General features: G+C 37.6%; 1 protein-coding gene across 4 annotated transcripts in view; it reads right to left on the bottom strand.

Moving 5' to 3' along the window:
- The window catches only part of prkd1 (protein kinase D1), a 71,489-nt gene extending 63,012 nt beyond the window's left edge, over positions 1 to 8,477 (bottom strand). The window contains exon 1 of one of the 4 annotated variants that reach the window (XM_049463660.1): positions 7,953 to 8,477. In XM_049463660.1, coding sequence (XP_049319617.1) covers positions 7,953 to 8,117 — 165 coding nt within the window. In that variant the 5' untranslated portion in view covers positions 8,118 to 8,477. The remainder of the gene's footprint in view (positions 1 to 7,952) is intronic. The other 3 variants (XM_049463659.1, XM_022672608.2, XM_022672609.2) reach the window with 3 other exon arrangements.
- Positions 8,478 to 19,502: the final 11,025 nt, after the last annotated feature.

The raw sequence follows: 19,502 nt of genomic DNA, 5'->3' as shown, positions 1-19,502 counted from the left end.
ATGGATGTTTTAGTGTGACAAAGCTTAAAGCTGGGACAAACATTGTAATGGCCATTTTTTTATTCATCTGTTTTCACGCACCATTATCACTTTGATACATGTATCACTACAGCAAAGCTGAAGACAGGTGTAAACCAATGTGTAGACAGAGACTGACTTCAGTCCCAAAACGTGAAACTCATATATTATATAGATGTATTGCACACAGAGTGATTTATCTTAAGCGTTTATTTCTTTTATTGTTGATGATTATGGCTTACAGCCAATAAAAAAAAAAAAAAAAATCAGTGTCTCAGAGAATTTGAATATTATATAAGACCAATTGGTACTTTTGGCAGTGTGGGCAGTGTGCCAAGTCCTGCTGGAAAATGAAATCTGCATCTCCATAAAAGCTGTCAGTAGCAGAGGGAAGCTGTAAGATATGAAGTGCTGTAAGATTTTGTGGGAAAACAAAACTGCACTGACTTTAGACTTAATAATAAAACACAGTGGATCAACACCAGCAGATGACAGACATGTCTCTCCATTCAAACCATCACTGATTGGTGGAAACTTCACACTAGACTTCAATCAGCTTGGACTGTGTGTCTCTCCACTCTTCCTCCAGACTCTCCAGTCTCTTGATTTACAAAATGAAATGCGAAATTTATTGATTGTCATTTGTGATTTTTGCAGCAAAAGGTAGAAAGCAAGAGAGAGGAAACTGAACCAAAACTGAACTGTGGCCCTTTAACAGTTTGCTATGAATACACACACTGTTACACCCATACTCCAGAATCATTTACGTGGTGCATTGTTCTATTGTGTAGCACCTCCTGGCCATCATGGAAGAGTCATCAGAGGAAAACCTTTCCTGCATACATCTAAACAAACCTGATGACTGAAATTCCTTCAGACAATTTGGAATGCAATGAGCAATGGTATGTTTAGAGAAAATGCCATGAAATGCAATTCAAATATATAAATATAATCATATTGCTTTAAATATTAAAGAAATGTGTAATCTGTGAATGTGCAATCTTTGCTAAGGCTATCTTTTACTGACCTATCTATTTACATCAACAAACATTTTCCTTAGGGGTGCCCAAGCTGTGCAAGTCCTGTGGTTTTGTGGCTACATCACATTTTATTTTATTTTAAACTTACAAATAATCACATACAAGATTCAGTATGTATACAGTATGAACACTGCACACACAATTGACTCAGTTATACAGTAAATGTTAAACCAGCAGTGTGATTGTTAAAGAATGTTGTTTAGCGCAGAGTTGACTTCACTTAGCGAGCATGATAGATTGTATTCTGTTCACCACAGAGCACACTCAAGCCTGTCCCACTGAAACTCTAACCCTAACCCAAGCCCCTAAGGTGACATTATGTTGAAAAAAAAATTATGCGTGGTCATTATTTTTACTTATTCAGAAGTGGGAATTCGATCCTTTGGCATGGCCACAACTTATTAAGATGTGGGAATGAGATCTTAAGGCGTGGCCACGATTCATTAAGACTTGGGAACTAGGGGTAGGCGAAAACGATACTCTAGGCAATATAACAAAACATTGAATTGAAGAAATTATTTCAAGAATAAACTACTGCCACAAAATTAAAATGTGCTGTGTTTCTTCCCCACTCTTTTTTTAGAGAGAACCTCAAATTTGTCAGAGTGCCCCATCCTATGGATATTTTAAATGCACAATTGATTAATTGAGCTATTTTGGCCCTTTCATTAGCTAGAAACAGAACAGAAATCCAGCATGTCTGAAACGCCATATTTATTTAATACTAGAGGTGGGCGATATGGCTCTAAAATAATATCACGATATTTCAGGGTATTTTTGCGATAACGATATACTTGGCGATATAGGAAAACAGAAAAATAATTTGTTAATTTCAGGAATATAGTATAATAGTATAACAGTATATACATAATGTGGCAAAATAAATAATATAGCATAAAATAATATAATGCAGCAAAAATGCACATTTATTTAGAGCATGCATATAAACTGCAAACTAAAACAATTATAAAATAAATACACCTAAAGCTTCACAGTAAATAATAGACTACTTTTAAGACAGAACAGCCCTATTATCACGATATGGATTTTTAATATCATGATATTTCTGTGTCACGATATATTGTATACGATATAATATTGCCCACCCCTATTTAATATTATTGTTCATTTGGAGATACTGTTAAAATGTTTTAATACTGCAGTAGCTTTTTTTAACTGTGTAAATGGTGCGCAGGCTACAGTACGATATACTCACCTCTGAGCGGTGCTAGCCAGGGTTAGCAGCAGGTTATCGGCTGATAATACTCATCTCTAAAGAGCAAAAGAGCTAGCACATAGTGCCGTTAGCGGTTAATGCTAATACTGCTTCAGCCTCAGTACTGGAGAATTAAACTGAAACTCCTGTATAACTCTGTACTTCAGCAGAGTGGCTTTACTGCTCCTTAATACCTGACTGGTAAAATTCATACACAAGGAGCACCGTTTTATAAGGCGCACTGACGATATTTGTAAAAATGAAAGGTTTTTAAGTGAACCTCATAGTGCACAAAAACAATGTATCACAAACAAAAACGAGACTATAATTGTGATCTTGATATTTTGCCTCACCCCTAATTTTTTTCTCCAACAGAGTAAAGAAATCTGAATTAGCAAGTTTCTATTGAATAAAACATTTCACATAAACTTGAATATTTATGTTATATTATCATTGAATTATTTAAAAACAAATTACATTAACAGACTTTCCACATGGCTGTGGTCCACAGTGAAAAGACAGAAACCAGTGACTGTGACTTTCCATCGGAAAGAACACATTCATGTACAGTCTTTATAGCTCGAGAGGAAAAACAATTAATGCACAAACACACACACACACACACACACATTCTCGCACACTGACAAAGAAACACCATTTTCAGAGTCTCTCCGTACAGCACTGTCGCCATCATTTTCATGCACACATATCAACATCTCACATCTGACTATTTAAAGTGATAAGAGCTCTGAGCACTTATACTCCCAGGGCCATCAGAATCTGAGAATGTGTCTGCGAGGTGTTAAAGGAGTTAAGGTTAAATCTGTTGTTCTTACCCCCTCTGCTTTTCTATTTTCAATATATTAAACACATCCTTCTATTTTTCCAAAACACAAGCTGACAGCCTCACGCCTGTTAAAAAAAAGGTGTTCCTTATTCAGCTTTGGATTATTATGCTTATCAAAATACTGAGCCGCGATCTAACACGTACACTTCTAAAAACAGACTGTAAATTTCTTTAAACTGTGAGCAAATAAGTTCGGAATAATAACAGCGTTTAAGCATAACACAGCAGAAGTAAAGAGAAAATATAAAGACTTCAGTGTCGTCACATAAAGGCTTTGAACAAAATGGATCCCTACTCCTCCAAAAGTATTGCGCTATAAAGGGAAGGACTGTTTAGTTTACTAACTAATGGCAGAAACCCACATACATTTGGACATTTGCTTTATCATTAACACACATCAACAATGGTCATATAAACCAACATGTGATTGGCTGAGACATGTTTAAAACTAATATTAAGTTGTTTGTGAAATAATCTTTGAAATTTCATTTATATTTTTTATTACCTTTATTTATTTTTTATTATCTTTATTAATAGAGCCTGTTAGAGAACTTCATGATATCTCGCTAACCTTAGCAAACAACTTATTTACCTTATATACCACCTTAAATGCACAACACCAGCAGTTTCAAAACATGCCTCAGTACATGTGCTTTTTACTTCCTCAGTGTTACTAGAGCCTGATAGAGTAGTTAAACAACAACTCATTTATTTTATACTCATTCTAAAATTTTCAGTTGTTCATGAAATAATCTTTGACCTTTTATTTATAATAAAAAATATTAAAAAAAATATTACAATGTGTTTTTTCGCAGTTGTCCTTAATTTTAATTATCAGTTTATATAACAAATTTAAATATTACTTAAACTTAACTGTGGTTTATTACATCTGATATCAATTTTTCTAGCCTAACCAGGCATGATTACTGCCACACCTGTTCTCAATCAACAAATCACTTAAATAGTACCTGCTTGACAGGTGAAGTAGAAGTGAAGTTGATGAAAATATACTCAAATGCTAGATATCATGCTAATATCCAAAGAAATACAGAAATAAAAACAAAAAAACAAAAAACAAAAAATGAGATCTCTTAGTCTGGAAAATGTTACAAAGCCATTTCTAAGCCATCATACACAAATGGAAAAAACGTGAAAAGTTGTGAACCCTCCTAGGAGTGATTGGCAAACCAAAATTATCCCAAAAGCACAGTGACGATCCATCCAAAAGGTCACAAAAGACCCCACATCAACATCCAAAGAACTGCAGGCTTTACTAGCCTCTGCTAATGTCAGAGATCATGACTTCACCATAAGAAAAAGACTGGGCAAAAATGGCCTGCATGGCAGACTGCTAATATATAAACCACTGCTGAGCAAAAAGAACATTTAGGCTCAAGGCAATTTTGCCAGAAAACAATTTGTTGATCGGCAAAACGTTTGGGAAATTACTCTGTGTCCCATTACATCTGGCTTAAAAGTAACACTGCATTTCAGAAAAAGAAACACCTACAGTAAAACATGGTGGTGGTAGTATGATGGTCTGGGACTGTTTTGCTGCTTCAGGACCTGGAAGACTTGCTGTGATAAACAGAACCATGTATTCCACTGTCTACCAAAAAGTTCTGAGGGAGAATATCCGGCCATATGTTTGTGACCTCAAGCTGAAAGAGCTTGGGTTCTCCAGCAGGACAATGACCCAGAACACACCACATCTGAATGGCTAAAGTGGCCTAGTCGAAGTCCTTCCCTAAATCTGATTTATATCCTTTGGTATGACCTTAAAAAGGCGGTTTATGCTTAAAACTTCCCCAATGTGGCCCCAGAGATGAGTATGCCAAAATTCTTCTACAGTTATACTTTTTAGTGGCAAAAACTTTTACACAGGGATTTTTTTCCCCTTAATTATAAAAACTTAGTTTAAAAACTGCATTTTGTGTTTACTTGTGTTGTCGTTGATTGATATTTAAATTTGCATTACCACAATATGTGTCTTAAATTTGGTTCATAGTAGCATCTTTTTATAAAGCAGGATATTTTGTTTTTATGTTTTTGGCATTATATTTAACATACTGTATATTGTGGCATTATAATGAGCTGATGCCGTCTTATTGGCACAAGCAGCTGATCCTGACCCTGAAGGCCTTTGCTGGAAAGTTATTATCAGTCCAGTTTTAGTATTTTCTCACAAATGAACAAAGCAAAAATTTTGCATATTCACACAGATATTAGGCATGAAGTCAATAGACTTTGCAGAGATAGGATGTGCACCAAAACATTAATGTCTATCACATCCACAGGGTCTTAATTTGGCCTTGCCTACAACAAAATAAAACAGTGCTTACATTTCCAACGACACAAAACATGGAACACTGCCAGCAGGAGATAAACAACAATGCTGGGAAATCTCAAGCCAACTGTAGCCAACTGTCCTTTAACGTTGTTTTTATTTCCACTAAAGGTTGGTCGAAAACTTGAAAAAACTTTTAAGTTGCATTTCTTTCAATTAATTGTGAATTAATTGTGTGATATGTGTTATATTATGGTAACACATCATAATGTAGTTCTGATGTTAAAATTAAGCTGCATCCAATTACACACACTAATAACATTGGGTGTATAGTACTTACTAGTCATAATAGAGTGGGTTTTTTACCAATGAAATGCTGTGTGTCATGATCAGAACATCTATAGAACCTGTTGGATCAAGTCAATGGCAACCTAAATCATATGATAAAAGAATTGCCTCCGTTTTTTTTCTCGTGCACATGTTAACAACTTACATAAACTTGGAGGATGGAAATCCCTCTACTAAACTAGAACACAGAGATTAGATAGAACTTGAATGTGATTACTTGTATACACTTTATTCATCTACGTCACCATCGTCTACCAAAACGAGGATGTGGGGTATGGAAGTAGCATTGGAAAACTGGGTACTAGCAATGCTAACTCACTGCTGCGTTCCCAAATAACGTACACTTCTTCAAAAATAAATAAATCTTATAAAGTTCAAATCTTCCATAATTCCTCAAAACATCCTGTACTTTACCCTGAATGGATTCACAAAATCAGTAGAGATTGCCATTTTAATTTAAGTATGTACGATACTATGCTAGCTATCTAGCTAAGCTAGCCATTTTGGTATTACCCAGCTAGCCAATCTAGCCAGATGAATGTTAGCAGAGAGACAACAGGCTAGCTAAACCTGGGTCTCTAGCTTTGATTGATGAACCCTGAACTGGTCATTTGGCAATGGTTAATTTCAAGTGTGTGAGGTTAGTTGTCCACACAGGCGCTGCCATTTAAACTGAAGGATATTCTGCCTGTTCCCTCACTGCCTTGGAGTTTCCAGTTTAGAAGAGTACCCCGTCTCATTTTTCATTTCAACATGAGCGTAGAGTAAATAAGGTGCATGGTATGTCTTTGAAAGATGAAAAAAGATAATTGGTAGAGAACAACTCAATACTTTGAACAACTTTAACACAAGTTAAAAAGGGAGGCATAATTTTAATTGCTGGCTAATCTCGGCATCCATAACCACAAAAAAATGTCTATCAGCTCCAGACGGTCTTACCTAGTTACTTTTTGATGCAAAACCTGCAACACTGATAGGACAAATTTAAAGAGTAAAAAAGAGAATTCTGAAGCCAACAGAGCTGAGCACAGTGTCCTTCAGAGTACTTTCTTTTCTGTACAGTCTGTACAGAGTGTATTCAGGCTTTATGCTTGGGTGAGTGCACTTGAGAGACATAGGGAGACATACAGCTTTTACCTTTTTACCAGCAGAATGGAAAGAAATGATGGAGGCCTAGCTTCTTTTTAACTTTTCTACTGTTATTTGACTTTTCCGCCCACCTGACCTTCTGCATGCTTGAAATGTAAATAGATTTGTACTACTAGTTAACTAACTAGAAGAGTCTTGTGACCTGGGGTTTCATGGAATTTTATGGAAGAGGGAAACACTGGGTTACTGAGTCACAGGAGAGGACAGTGTAGTGTGTGTGTGTGTGTGTGTGTGTGTGTGTGTTTGCCAGTAACACTGCAGGCCAGCCTCTCCTGAAACAGCACTTCAGTGGTCGCACGTCAGAACGTGTCGTCAGCAGTCAGCAGTGACTTTACAGGCTGAAGTGTTGATGCCAGTTTTGCATTCAGATACAGTAAGACCACTTGTTAGAAGCTCTAAACTCGCCAGCTTCCTTCCAGCATCAACTTAAACTCTCTGTTTATATGTTTAAAATGTTTGTTGGGTCTTTCGGTAAGTAGAAAACACAGGACACAGCCTCAGTTCAGTGAAGTTAGTTACCTAGCTAACAAGCTAACGCTAGTTAACTAGCTAACTAGTTAGCCTGGCGTTACCTTGGTTACCACATATTGGTCAAAATAAGTAGTTAGCTAGTTAGCTAACTAGTAGCCTAGCCTTCACTGTAAGTTATACAGTGATACAGTTCACGTATAACTTAGATAACCTAGTTAGCTAACTAACCTAGCCAGTTTTATCGTTTAAAATGTTTCAAACTCACAAGTAAACCCATATACCGGCTTTTTTTACTTTCTGACCTAAAGAACAGCGCTGTGTCTAACTAAACCCTCTTCAGCACCTCAGCGGAGACCCCGCTTTCCCATGGCGGTTCTAACGTTGCTAACGTTAGTTAACGACGAGTAAAACGCAATAGAAAAGTTCGTTTAACATTTTCTATCCGCACTTATTTACTTATCATTCGCTCCACACTTTATCTAAGCTAGCTCACTAGCTAAGCTACTTCCCAAGCGCACCGAGGAACCCAGCGCACATGCGGTGTGAGGAGAGTAACGTTACCCGGTGAGTTTTTACCTTCTGGTCCACGATGGAGCACGCCATTTCTCGGACCTGCGCTAGACTGAAGTCCCCCGAGTCCAGCAGCACCGGCTCCCGGCTCAGCCCGATCTGGATGTGGAAGGAAACGCCCTGGGAGCCCGGGACGGGGCTGGGCGCCCGGATCACCGGAGGGACACTCATGAGAATCCCCGAGCGGTCACGGCTGGACAGCGGCTGGTCAGTCTGCTCTCAGTCTCGGTCAAACGCGCTCCGCTTCTCGGAGGAAAATAATAAATACAAACTTCGACTCGCCCCCCCTCCAAAAAAACAGAAACACACAGCACAGTGTCTGTCCTAGAGGTAAAACGACGCGGGGAAATATATTATAGCTAATAAACCTGACCGCATTTAGAAGCTGTGAAACGCAAAGCGCTTTTTTGGTCATTGAGAAGCGATGCTGATGGAGCCATAGACGTCAGATATGTTTAATGTTGGGCTCTGATAGACACCGCCTCCTGCCTGTTCCGGTTATCAGAGCGAGGTGCCTAACGCTGAGATTTATCTGCCTGGGCTTTAGAACTGTTACTCAGATGTCTGTCCATTAAAGTATTAACAGTATTAAAGTATTTAGAGCTTCTTTTCATTTCTATCTATTTTACCGGAATGATTTGCTTGCTTTAAACGCTACTGATTTAAAGCCTGTTTATTATTTTAACAGTTATACATGCAGACTCAAAAGAACGCACACAGTAAAGTTATTCAGACTGTGAAATAAGTAGTAAGTAAGTAAGTAAAATAAAAAGTCAGCTTAAGTTTGATTAATTAATAAACTGAACTGTTAGTAGACTTATAAAGTGGGAAAATATTTTTAGTAGGAATTCAATTGTTTGACTGATGCCCTAACAGGTGTCATTGTAAAGAGATAATAAGTTATTCACTTTGGAGGTGTTAATGTTATGGCTGTTCAGTGTTTAATATACCACATACACAGTCCCATATTAACTGTGGGTACATTAACTACCAAACACAGTCCCATATTATATAACACACGTTCACTGCAATGACGGGACAGTGTTTTTAGTAAAATGGGACTGTGCTTTTTAATGTAGTTAATATTGGACTATGTATTTGAAATACATCATGACAGTGACAGTGTGTTTGATAATATGCGATGGTCTTTGGCAACATAGCCACAGTGTATTTTAAATATATAACAAACACACTGTCCCAAATTACCAAAATGCACTGCCATTTAACCATACAAAACGTCCCATATTAACAAACACAGTACCATCATGATGGGACAGTGTATTTGGTAACATAGGACTGTATTTGGTAGCCACAGTTTTTATTTATTTTGTATTTTATATATAACAAACACACTGTCCCATATTATCAAACACACTGCTCCATATTACTGCACAATACACTGTCCCATATTACCAGAAATAAACTGTCCTATGCTACCAAACACTGTCCCATATTACTACACAATACAGTGTCTATATTACCAAAATGCACCGTCCTATACTACCAAACTCATTGTCCCATATTATCAAACACAGTCCCATATTACCAAAACATACAGTCCCATATTACCAAAACACACAGTCCCATATTACCAAACACACTTTCCTGTATTACTAAACAATACATTGTCTCATAGTAGCAAATATACTTATATATTATCATATAACACACAGTCCCACTCTAACATTTTAATTCTAGTTATGCATTGCATGACAGCATCCACTTGGCAAGTTGTATATTTGACCTGATTTCTGGACAAGGTTGCTGTAAATCCTGTATATGTTTATTAATGTAGACATGTATGGCTTTCAGAGAAGCCTATAATAAGTTGTTACAGATTGTGAGGTAGTAATAAAAGACACTGTATACTTATTTTTTTACAGTTTCACTTCTAGTTTGATTATTCTGTAAACTGGAAAAAGGAAATACTGAAAGTAGGCCTTATAAGGAATAACAATTAAACCAGACTAAACAAAGTGCATCAGTGGGCCTTGGGCACCCATATCCTGTCACTGGTTCACAGGTTGCCCTTCCTTTTTTTGGTAGGTAGTGACATCTGCATAGCAGGAACATCCCACATGACCTGCAAGTTCTCTATCAAAGTGTTTCTATCCATCACAGTTTAAGCCTGATCAGACTTGTTTAGATTCTAAAATGTGCCATTTTCTTTCTTCTACCACATCAACAACTGACTGTTCTATTGCTGCCTAATTTTAGCACCTTAGCATCCACCTAGCAACAACTTAACAAACACTTCAGATATCAGAGCATCCATTAAGAAACACCACAGAAACCAATTTGGATACCTTAACAACCATCTCTCATGATACTGTAGTAACCAGTTAGTAACAGCATAGCAACCACTAAGCAATACAACCAGTTACCACCCCTGTAACTACGCAACCATCCTGCACAAGTGCAACGTATCAGTAAAAGTTTTACCTCATAGAATTTGAGTTTTTTTTTATCTCATCTTTATTTCATAATGTATCATATTCTGTTATCATTCTGTTATCTCGCTACCTGTCTGTCTGTCTGTTCCTTTGTCTGTCTGTCTTTGTAGAGATACCAATTTATACTACTTTTGGAAATTCCCAAATACCATAATTCTTCTCAGCAGCATATGGTAAGGCTTAGGGTTTATAAGGTCATTTTTTTTAGCCATTTTATCACTTTTTCTGTATGATTTGTACTAAGACATTTGCAGGTATTGAGGACTATGTTTAATTGGATGTGTATTCATTTACATTTTTATTACTTTACCTATTTATGTGTATTTAATGATTTTTTAAGAAATGTAATATAAATATATCATATATCAGACGAACACAGTAATATTTGAGACGTTAAAAATAACTTTATAGCTCTTTGACCCTTGATCTACATGCACAGGTGAATTCAATCATGTGAAAGGGTTAAGGTGGCCAAATGCAATTTGTCTCCTCTTTGCAAAATCCTCTGTTTTCTCCTCTGTTCAAAATCTACCAAGGCATTCATGCAGAGTAACAAGTACAACGTTCTGGAATGGCCATCTGAAACCTGACTGAACTGGAGATGTTTTGTAAAGATGAATGGTCTAAAATGCTTCCAACCGGAAGACAGACTCTCATTGGAAGCTATAGGAAGTGTTTAAAGGCTGTTATTTTTGCAAAAGGAGGATCTACTAAATATTGATGTAATTTATGCACCTGCCTAATTTGGTTTTAAGAATTATTGCACACTGTCTTTAAAGCATATGAACTTCATTTCACTTCTCATATATCACAGTCTTTGTCTGCTATATGATATATTTAACTGAAATTGTTGATATGAACAACCAATGATTTATAAAGGAAAATCATTAAAACTATCAGGGGTGCCCAAACTTTTTCATATCACTGTATGTCTGCACCAGATTCTAAGGGTACATGGTCTAAATAATTTAGCAGATTTATTGGACGTGTCTGTGATTGGAACTCAATCCATTTTTGTAGAGCTGGCTGTTTTAGCTGGCTGTAGTAAACTGTGTTTTTTGCAGCCGTATATTAATTGACGGAGGAGTAATGAGGGGAAATCTCAGCGTGAGTTAGCTTGCTATAAATTGAGCTATTTTTCCCTCAGGCTGAACCGAGTGCCCCATTACAGCAAGTGGCTTTTATTTGAATTGCAACTTTACATATTAAGATGTAAATAACTCAGTTTGACCAGGCTCGAGTGGGCCAACTGTGCTCCTGCGTCAGCATGTGTGCCGGCATGCTGTCAACAGGAGGGCTGGAGGACTCGCGGTTGCTAGGGGAGACGGGCCAGCTGAGGCCGCTCCTCCCACGCCCGCTGCAACCTGGGTCTCTTTCTAAAACGCAGACTCGCATCTGTGCACTTGCGCACTAACAAGTCTGCGAAAGGTATATCTGGGGTCTTAAATGTATTAAAAGTATTTGCATATGTGGGCTTTAGAGCAACCATTAACTAAGCAGCTGTAAAGCATACATTACATTTTCAGTCGAAGGTTTAAAACTGTTAATTGATTCTTCTTTTCACTAGCAGACTAAAGAGGAGTCGGGGTGGGCAAGAACCCCCCCTTGGTGCCCCTATGGTTCAAAAAGTGTTGCTAAATGCTCTCTGGAGAGGCAAAAAATGATCAGAATACCCTACTGGCTACAATGTTTGTAACGTGTTTTAACAAGTGCCCATGCTTTGCTGCCCTTCTAATATACTAATAAAGAATGGCAAATATGAAGTGTCTTCTGTGCCAGCCGTAAAAGACACCCGAAAAGTGTCCAAAAGGGTGCTCTTTCCAGTAGAGAAAATGTGATATATTGATATACAGGGTTCTCCTACAGTTGAAATAACATAATGTGCCTTATTAGGTGCCCCTCTAATGAAAATGTGCCACACCAGTGGATTAAATGGGATGTGATGCCCAATAGGTGCCCATTGCCACTAGATAAACTGTATTTGATGTCAGACATTGGGCCCTATTGTACACCCTGCACAAACCACATTGCGATGCTTGTTGTCTCCAGGCACAGGTGACTTAAATTTAAGATGGTGGCGCCCAAAGATATATCTACACTTTGGGATGTAAAGAGTGGCTTTTAATAAACTTCTTGTGCAGTTTTAAAATTCTAAATGCCTCATTTTAAATGTCAGGGCTCTCCAGATTCTATCAATGAGGTGTGGAGCGACTTTGAGCCTGAATAACGGTTGGAAAAGTTTGGTGAAAGCTCTGAGCTGATCATGTAGTAATCTCTCTTACTGTTATATTTAAACTGTTTAAAACATAATCCTCACATTAATGAACTTCATGGAGAAACATCTGAAATTAACCGTGTACACTGGCTTGCAACGTTGCCAGATTGTGTGGTTTCATGCTAAATGTCGAGTTACGTCTGAAATTAACCAGAGGAAAATACTTAATTCATTTTCTTTGGTTCTTGTGTCCTATGATACAATGCACAAAACACATGTTAACATTTAGATAATATCATCAAATATTGTTTTATCTTGTATCTGGGATACTTAAGATCATGTTGGAATAAACCATGTAATATTGTTGATATGCTGAACATCAGCTGTTTGAACGGTTTTTGCTCAGCGTTTTGGGAAATTTGAAACACGTTTTACCCAGTGACTTAGTTTTATCTGAATCCCACTGTAACAATCTGGCAACCCTGATGTCTTGCTGTCCACTCAGAGTTTGTTCGGCTGTCGGTTGCTTAGTAGCGACACTCGCAATGCATTCTGGGAAACTCAGAGAAAACTGGCAGACGTACTCAATAGTGCCCTAAATAGTAAATTAAGGAGCCATTCTGGTCACAGCCAGGATCACAAACTCATTAAATAAAATTTTGCTCTCCAAAAATATTTTTGTCACAAAAACGTGCCAGAAATAACTGCATGCAGGAGCTAGCAATGCCATTTAGAAGATACTGTTTGTAAGTTGCAAAAAAACTATTAAGGTGTGTGTGTGTTTTACACTTGTGTTTCTGTGAAATTACCAGTTTAAAACCATGGGTGGCACATAGTTTAAAAAGTTTGAGAAACACTGTTTTAGTGAAATATGGCTGAACTTTGCACAACTCTGTTAGCTTTATTTTACTAGAGGTAAAATCCTGCTATATAGTACAATTTGAATGTGGGTAACCACTCATAGTTTGATTAAATGCACAGATATTTTTGGTGAGACTGCTACCTTGGCCTTTAAAAACAGGGCATGTCAAAAAAAGCATTAAACATGGAGAAAGCATTAAACATGAAGAAGAAAAGCAAAAGTTTAATAAAATTTTTATTTGGTCTGTGAACTACAAGCACACTTATTTATTCCAAATAACAAGATACAGCTGCAATGGATCAGACTTGTTATTCCTGCGTATCATGGACTGTAGATCTACTACATACTTGTACCTGGCCATCCACATCTTTAGCAATGCTGCTCCATGCAGAGCAGGGTGTGATCATGTGCCATTGAATGACACATAACCATCATTAAAATTGTCTTTAAATTGCAGCTTCCTATTTTTTTTACGTCTATTTATTCAGTTCAGCCCAGATATTATGTGCAGTTCTCCACTATTGACCCTGCAGAGCACCCTGCAACCCGTGCTGCTTTAGAAATGATCTGTCATATTAGTCATATTACATATGCTACAGCAGCCAGCCCAACATTATAAAAAGCCTGCCTTTAAGTATCCAAGTGCTTGTCGTTTTTTAATTATCCCTCCTACTTGTGAGATGCCTCATCAGAGGACTGGAGGCTGGGTTAGTCTTTAACCCAGAAAATATTGCTGAAGAAATTAGAGTAGCACTGCAGTAGTAGGCTAGAGGGCATGTACATAACATATGTAGTGGCAGTTAATGTGTGAAATCTGAATTTGTTCTGAACTCTTTAATTAAACTGATCTACAGTAGTTGGTTAGATTAAGCGTGGAAACAGTTGAGGGCTGAGTAGTAAATAGCCTGAACAGACTGAGATGTCCCTGATGTTTTATTTGTTTTATTGTAGTTATGTATTAATTTAACATTCTCTTTTTGTTAACCCCTTCTGTATTACAGTACTATAACCACTCATAGTTTAATTAAATGTGCAGACAGTTTGGTGACTTAATATTAATAATTAATAATTAATTAATATTAGTGAAAACACGAAACATGGAAAAGCAAAATCTTTTTTTGAGTCTTAAGCCCTATCCAGATGGGATTAGTTTCTCAGGGGGACGTCTGGAAAAATATTTTACACTTCTACTAAGTGATAAAACTCTTGCTTTCGGACTGCAATTGAAAAAACAGGAGGACCAGTGAGTTTTTAGGCTTTCTCGGTCACATGACATCGCGTTCAGTAGCTCCTCCATTTTCACATTTGCTGTTGTGTTTATGTGTATTTACTGTGTGCGCCCAAAGTGTATTTACGGTGCGCGGCAGTGGACAAATAGCTATTTTATTAAACACGAGGTGGTGAAAGTAGGAGATGTGTGTCCGGACGGGACTGAAATTACCGGAGGACCACAAAGTTCAACGAAAAACAGTAGATAATTCAGATTCAGATTTTTTTTCAAAAATTCTGCAAATGATGTATCAGTTTTTTCCACTTTACAATTATGTGCTACTTTGTGTTGGTCAATCACTTAAAATCTCAATAAAATACATTTAAGTGTTTTTTTTGTGTGTTTGCAAGGTGATAATGGGTATGAACACTTTTACACGTCACTCTAAAGCTCTATCCAGATGGGATTCGTTTCTCAGGGGGACGTCTGTAAAAAATATTTCACACTTCTACTAAGTGATAAAACTATTGCATATAAATTGCAATTGAAAAAACACAGGAGGACCAGTGAGTTTTTAGGCTTTCTCGGTCACATGACATCACGTTCAGTAGCTCCTCCATTTCCACTCACTGTTGTGTTTATGTGTATTTATTACGTGCGCCTAAAGTGTAATTATGGTGCGCGCCAAATAGCGTCCGGACAGGAATTAAATTCAGTGAAAATTTAAATCAGAGTTCAGTGAAAAACAGTAGACAATTCAGCCTGTAGTTTTCTCAGAGGACGTCTGAGAAAAACACGTACATTTTGTTTGGACATAAAATCACAGAGGACCCCATAAAAGAGAAAATAAAAGAGAAAATTACCACAGGACCCCCTGAGAAACTAATCCCATCCAGAATCTAAATCCTCAAACTGGTCCACCTCTGTTTCTATTGCTCCAAGGTTGAGTTATGATGCTTGTATTTTATGTAATACTGTACCAACCACTTCACAATCATCATTATAAACATGTTCAAGTTCAAAGCACACAAAGAACAGGATCTCATAAGTGGGCACCCTTTATCAGCTTTACAAAATAGACAACAGCAACAGTTTATTTAGTTTCACTGGATTCCTTTTCTTCATTTGTTTGTTCTGTAACGTCTCTCGCTCTTCAGGTCAATATCTGAACCTTCTGCCTCTTTTTTGTGTGAAATATGGGGATCGACAGCAATGCAGCATTTTCTTACAGCTGCATTGTTTACGACAGCACACAGTGCACTAGTCTAACCTGGCATGACATCATTTTGCGCTTTAGTGCCCCAAAGTATTCTTAATGACATGCAATTTCTGGTTTGACAAAGGCGGCTAAAATTATTCCACTCATAAGCCTGTAAAAATAACCTTCTTTAAATCAATCCAAATTACCGAAGACGAGAAGTCAAAAGATTATCCGTGCATGTCACACGGGCTAGAAAAAAACACAGTCAAGCACTGGCATGTGCCAAAGCAGCCCTTTGATGGATAATAAGGTTTCTCTGTGCTAGGAGTTATTACAGGTCAGGACCCCCTGCTGCACGTCATGATGACTTCTAATTGCAATTTACGTAATAAGTGGGAGAGAGTTTTGGTAACTGGTCGAAATGGAAAGGAAATGATTAGGGACTTGTCAGAAATGACAGTTTTCAGTTAAGCAGCCTCCTCCTGTCTGTCTCGCTCCTTCTCTTTCTTTTTCTCTTTCCCTCTCTCTCTCTCATCCCCCATTTTCTCTTTTAAGTGTCTTTTCAACTGTGTGAGGGTCTCTCTCACAGCAATTAATTCAGCTCCAACTGGATTCCCACCACTAATCTCACGAACATGGCAAACATCTACAGTATATTCATTAGGATGGAGACAAAAGCAACCAGGCCTTCTTTGACACACTTTGTTGTAGCAGGATCGTATTCTATTCTATTCACTATGCAGTGTTGTACAGAGTGTCTGAATTATACATCATAGGGTATTCAGTTCAGTGAATATGCAGTGCTAAAAAGAGGATTTTTTTACCATGACTTGTTACTGTAGAAATGTACAGTATCTTACTAGCATTACCAGCTATTATCAACTTCATCAATACACTCTTAAAATAAAGCTCTTACAATCGCTTACAAGGTGATGACAGAACAGGCTCCTTCCTACCTGCATTCACTTCTGAAGGCTTACGCTACCTCCCGGCCGCTGCGCTCCTCCAATGAACGTCGCCTTGCTTTACCAAACAAACATTCACACAAAGCAATCCAGACTGTTCTCATACAGAGTTCCCCAATGGTGGAACAAACTACCTTCCACTACCAGATCAGGAGAATCTCTCGCTATCTTTAATAAACTCCTGAAGACTAAGCTCTTCAAAGAACTCTTACTCTCCTAACACCTCTAACTAACTACCTTCTACTACCAGATCAGGAGAATCTCTCACTATCTTTAAGAAACTCCTGAAGACTGAGCTCTTCAAAGAGCACTTACTCTCCTAACACCTCTAACTAACTACCTTCTTCTACCAGATCAGGAGAATCTCTCACTATCTTTAATAAACTCCTGAAGACTAAGCTCTTCAAAGAACTCTTACTCTCCTAACACCTCTAACTAACTACCTTCTACTACCAGATCAGGAGAATCTCTCACTATCTTTAATAAACTCCTGAAGACAGAGCTCTTCAAAGAGCACTTACTCTCCTAACACCTCTAACTAACTACCTTCTACTACCAGATCAGGAGAATCTCTCACTATCTTTAATAAACTCCTGAAGACAGAGCTCTTCAAAGAGCACTTACTCTCTTAACACCTCTAACTAACTACCTTCTACTACCAGATCAGGAGAATCTCTCACTATCTTTAATAAACTCCTGAAGACAGAGCTCTTCAAAGAGCACTTACTCTCTTAACACCTCTAACACACTAACTACTTCTAACCTCATTTCCTTCTTCCCCTCCTTCACTCCTCTATCCCCTTATTTCCCTTCGACCTCCTTTAAGCCCTATCTAAAAAAATGTTTTACCTTTAACTTCTATTACTTTTGTACTTGACTATTGTAAGTCGCTTTGGACAAAAGCATCTGCCAAATGTAATGTAATGTAATGTAATCTAACACTATTGTAGAAATGGTGTAAATCAACTTTATGCCTTTTACAGTCTTTCCCAATGTCCAGCAATGCCCTGGAATACTGCTGAAGATTAGGAAGTCCCAGGTGGCCAGAAGGAAATGAGATGATGTGTGGCCATTCGTTAGGCAGCTTAGTATCACACTGATTACACACAAAAATGTAATCTCAGAGCTTTGATTTTATTTCGCTTCTCACTGTCCCACCAAACTGGATTAAGCTCTGCACTCGTTTAATTGTTGTGAAAGTACTGATAGCTCATGATCCTCAGACTTCAAAATAGTATATTTTAACAGATCTCTACATTAGGACTGTTGAGGTTGGGCCATGTAGAAAAGGTAAATCATCTTAATTCATGGTCTGTTTCTGTGAATCAAAAGTGTAAAAGTGAGTGGAAGACAAACATAAAGGCGTAAAGTAAAATAATATATATTATTTTTCTAATTTTACGCAAGGTAAGAAAAGTAGAGCTTTTTGTAGCTTTCTTTGTAGTGTTATTTTCTCAGCAACCATTAATACACACACACAAACACTCACACACACTGGTGAGAAGTAGCAGCCAATTGCACAAAGCGTACTCTCAACCGGAAACAACTGTCCACCTGGAAGCATTGGGCACTGAGGAGCTGACCCAGGACAGAGTGTCAATCCATATTTGTGTATACAGTCATACATTCATTCACACACCTGAATCATTCATCCAAGTATTCAACAAGTATCCAATTTAAAGAAAACAAGTTCATATTCATAAAGTTTTAAGACTTTAGAAATCAATATTTGGTGGAATAACCCTGGTTTTTAATCACAGTTTTCATGCATCTTGGCATCATGTTCTCCTCCACCAGTCTTACACACTGCTTTTGGATGACTTTATTCGACTCCTGGTGCAACAAATCAAGCAGTTCAGCGTGGTGGTTTGATGGCTTGTGATCATCCATCTTCCTCTTGATTATATTCCAGAGGTTTTCAATTAGGTAAAATCTAAGAAACATCTCATCTTTTAGTGGTCTATTTTTTTCGAGAGCTGTGTGAAAACATGTTTTATAAATTCAATTAACTAGAAATTGCATTAAATAAGTGTTTATTCTGACTGCTATTCAGCATATTTTAGTAAAGTTCATATCGTGATCCATATTTTTTGTGTGTGCCACTAAGGATGAGTTTACTTGTTTTGTAACAAGATGAATTAATAATTAGACCTAAACAGAATTTTGCTAACATTTACTAAGGCTTTACGTCGAACTTTACAACAGTTGCTAGAACATAGTTAAAGTATAGATAGGACATTTCCAAAAGTGAATTATTCAATGTTATCTCCATCTAGAATGTTTGATAAGATCAGTGGTTCATCCTGGTGGTTTTAGAAATCCCATCCCTCAAACAGAGTCATGTTCTTCCAGCAACAGACAGCGGATAAAACCGAGCCCACTAATACGATGCTAATATATGATGTGTCTTAGGAAACAGAGGCAGCGTGCAGCAGCTATGATAATGTGGGCGCATCAAAGGAAAGTGAGCATGACTGATGCACTGCCAACGCTGCACAAGAGCCACTCATCAATCTTTCATAGGCCTCCTTCAGCCATCATACATCCTGGACAAGCTTCCTCTCATTCATTCATCCCCTCTTTTGTTTACATCTGATTGTCTACTCCAAAGACTCAATCAAAGACAAAGAAACATGAGGGTGCAGATGAG

Source organism: Astyanax mexicanus, chromosome 14, assembly GCF_023375975.1.
Source record: "Astyanax mexicanus isolate ESR-SI-001 chromosome 14, AstMex3_surface, whole genome shotgun sequence".
Lineage (NCBI taxonomy): Eukaryota > Metazoa > Chordata > Actinopteri > Characiformes > Acestrorhamphidae > Astyanax > Astyanax mexicanus.
Note: the sequence above shows the minus strand (reverse complement) of the source record. Positions and strands in the feature narration are given on the sequence as shown.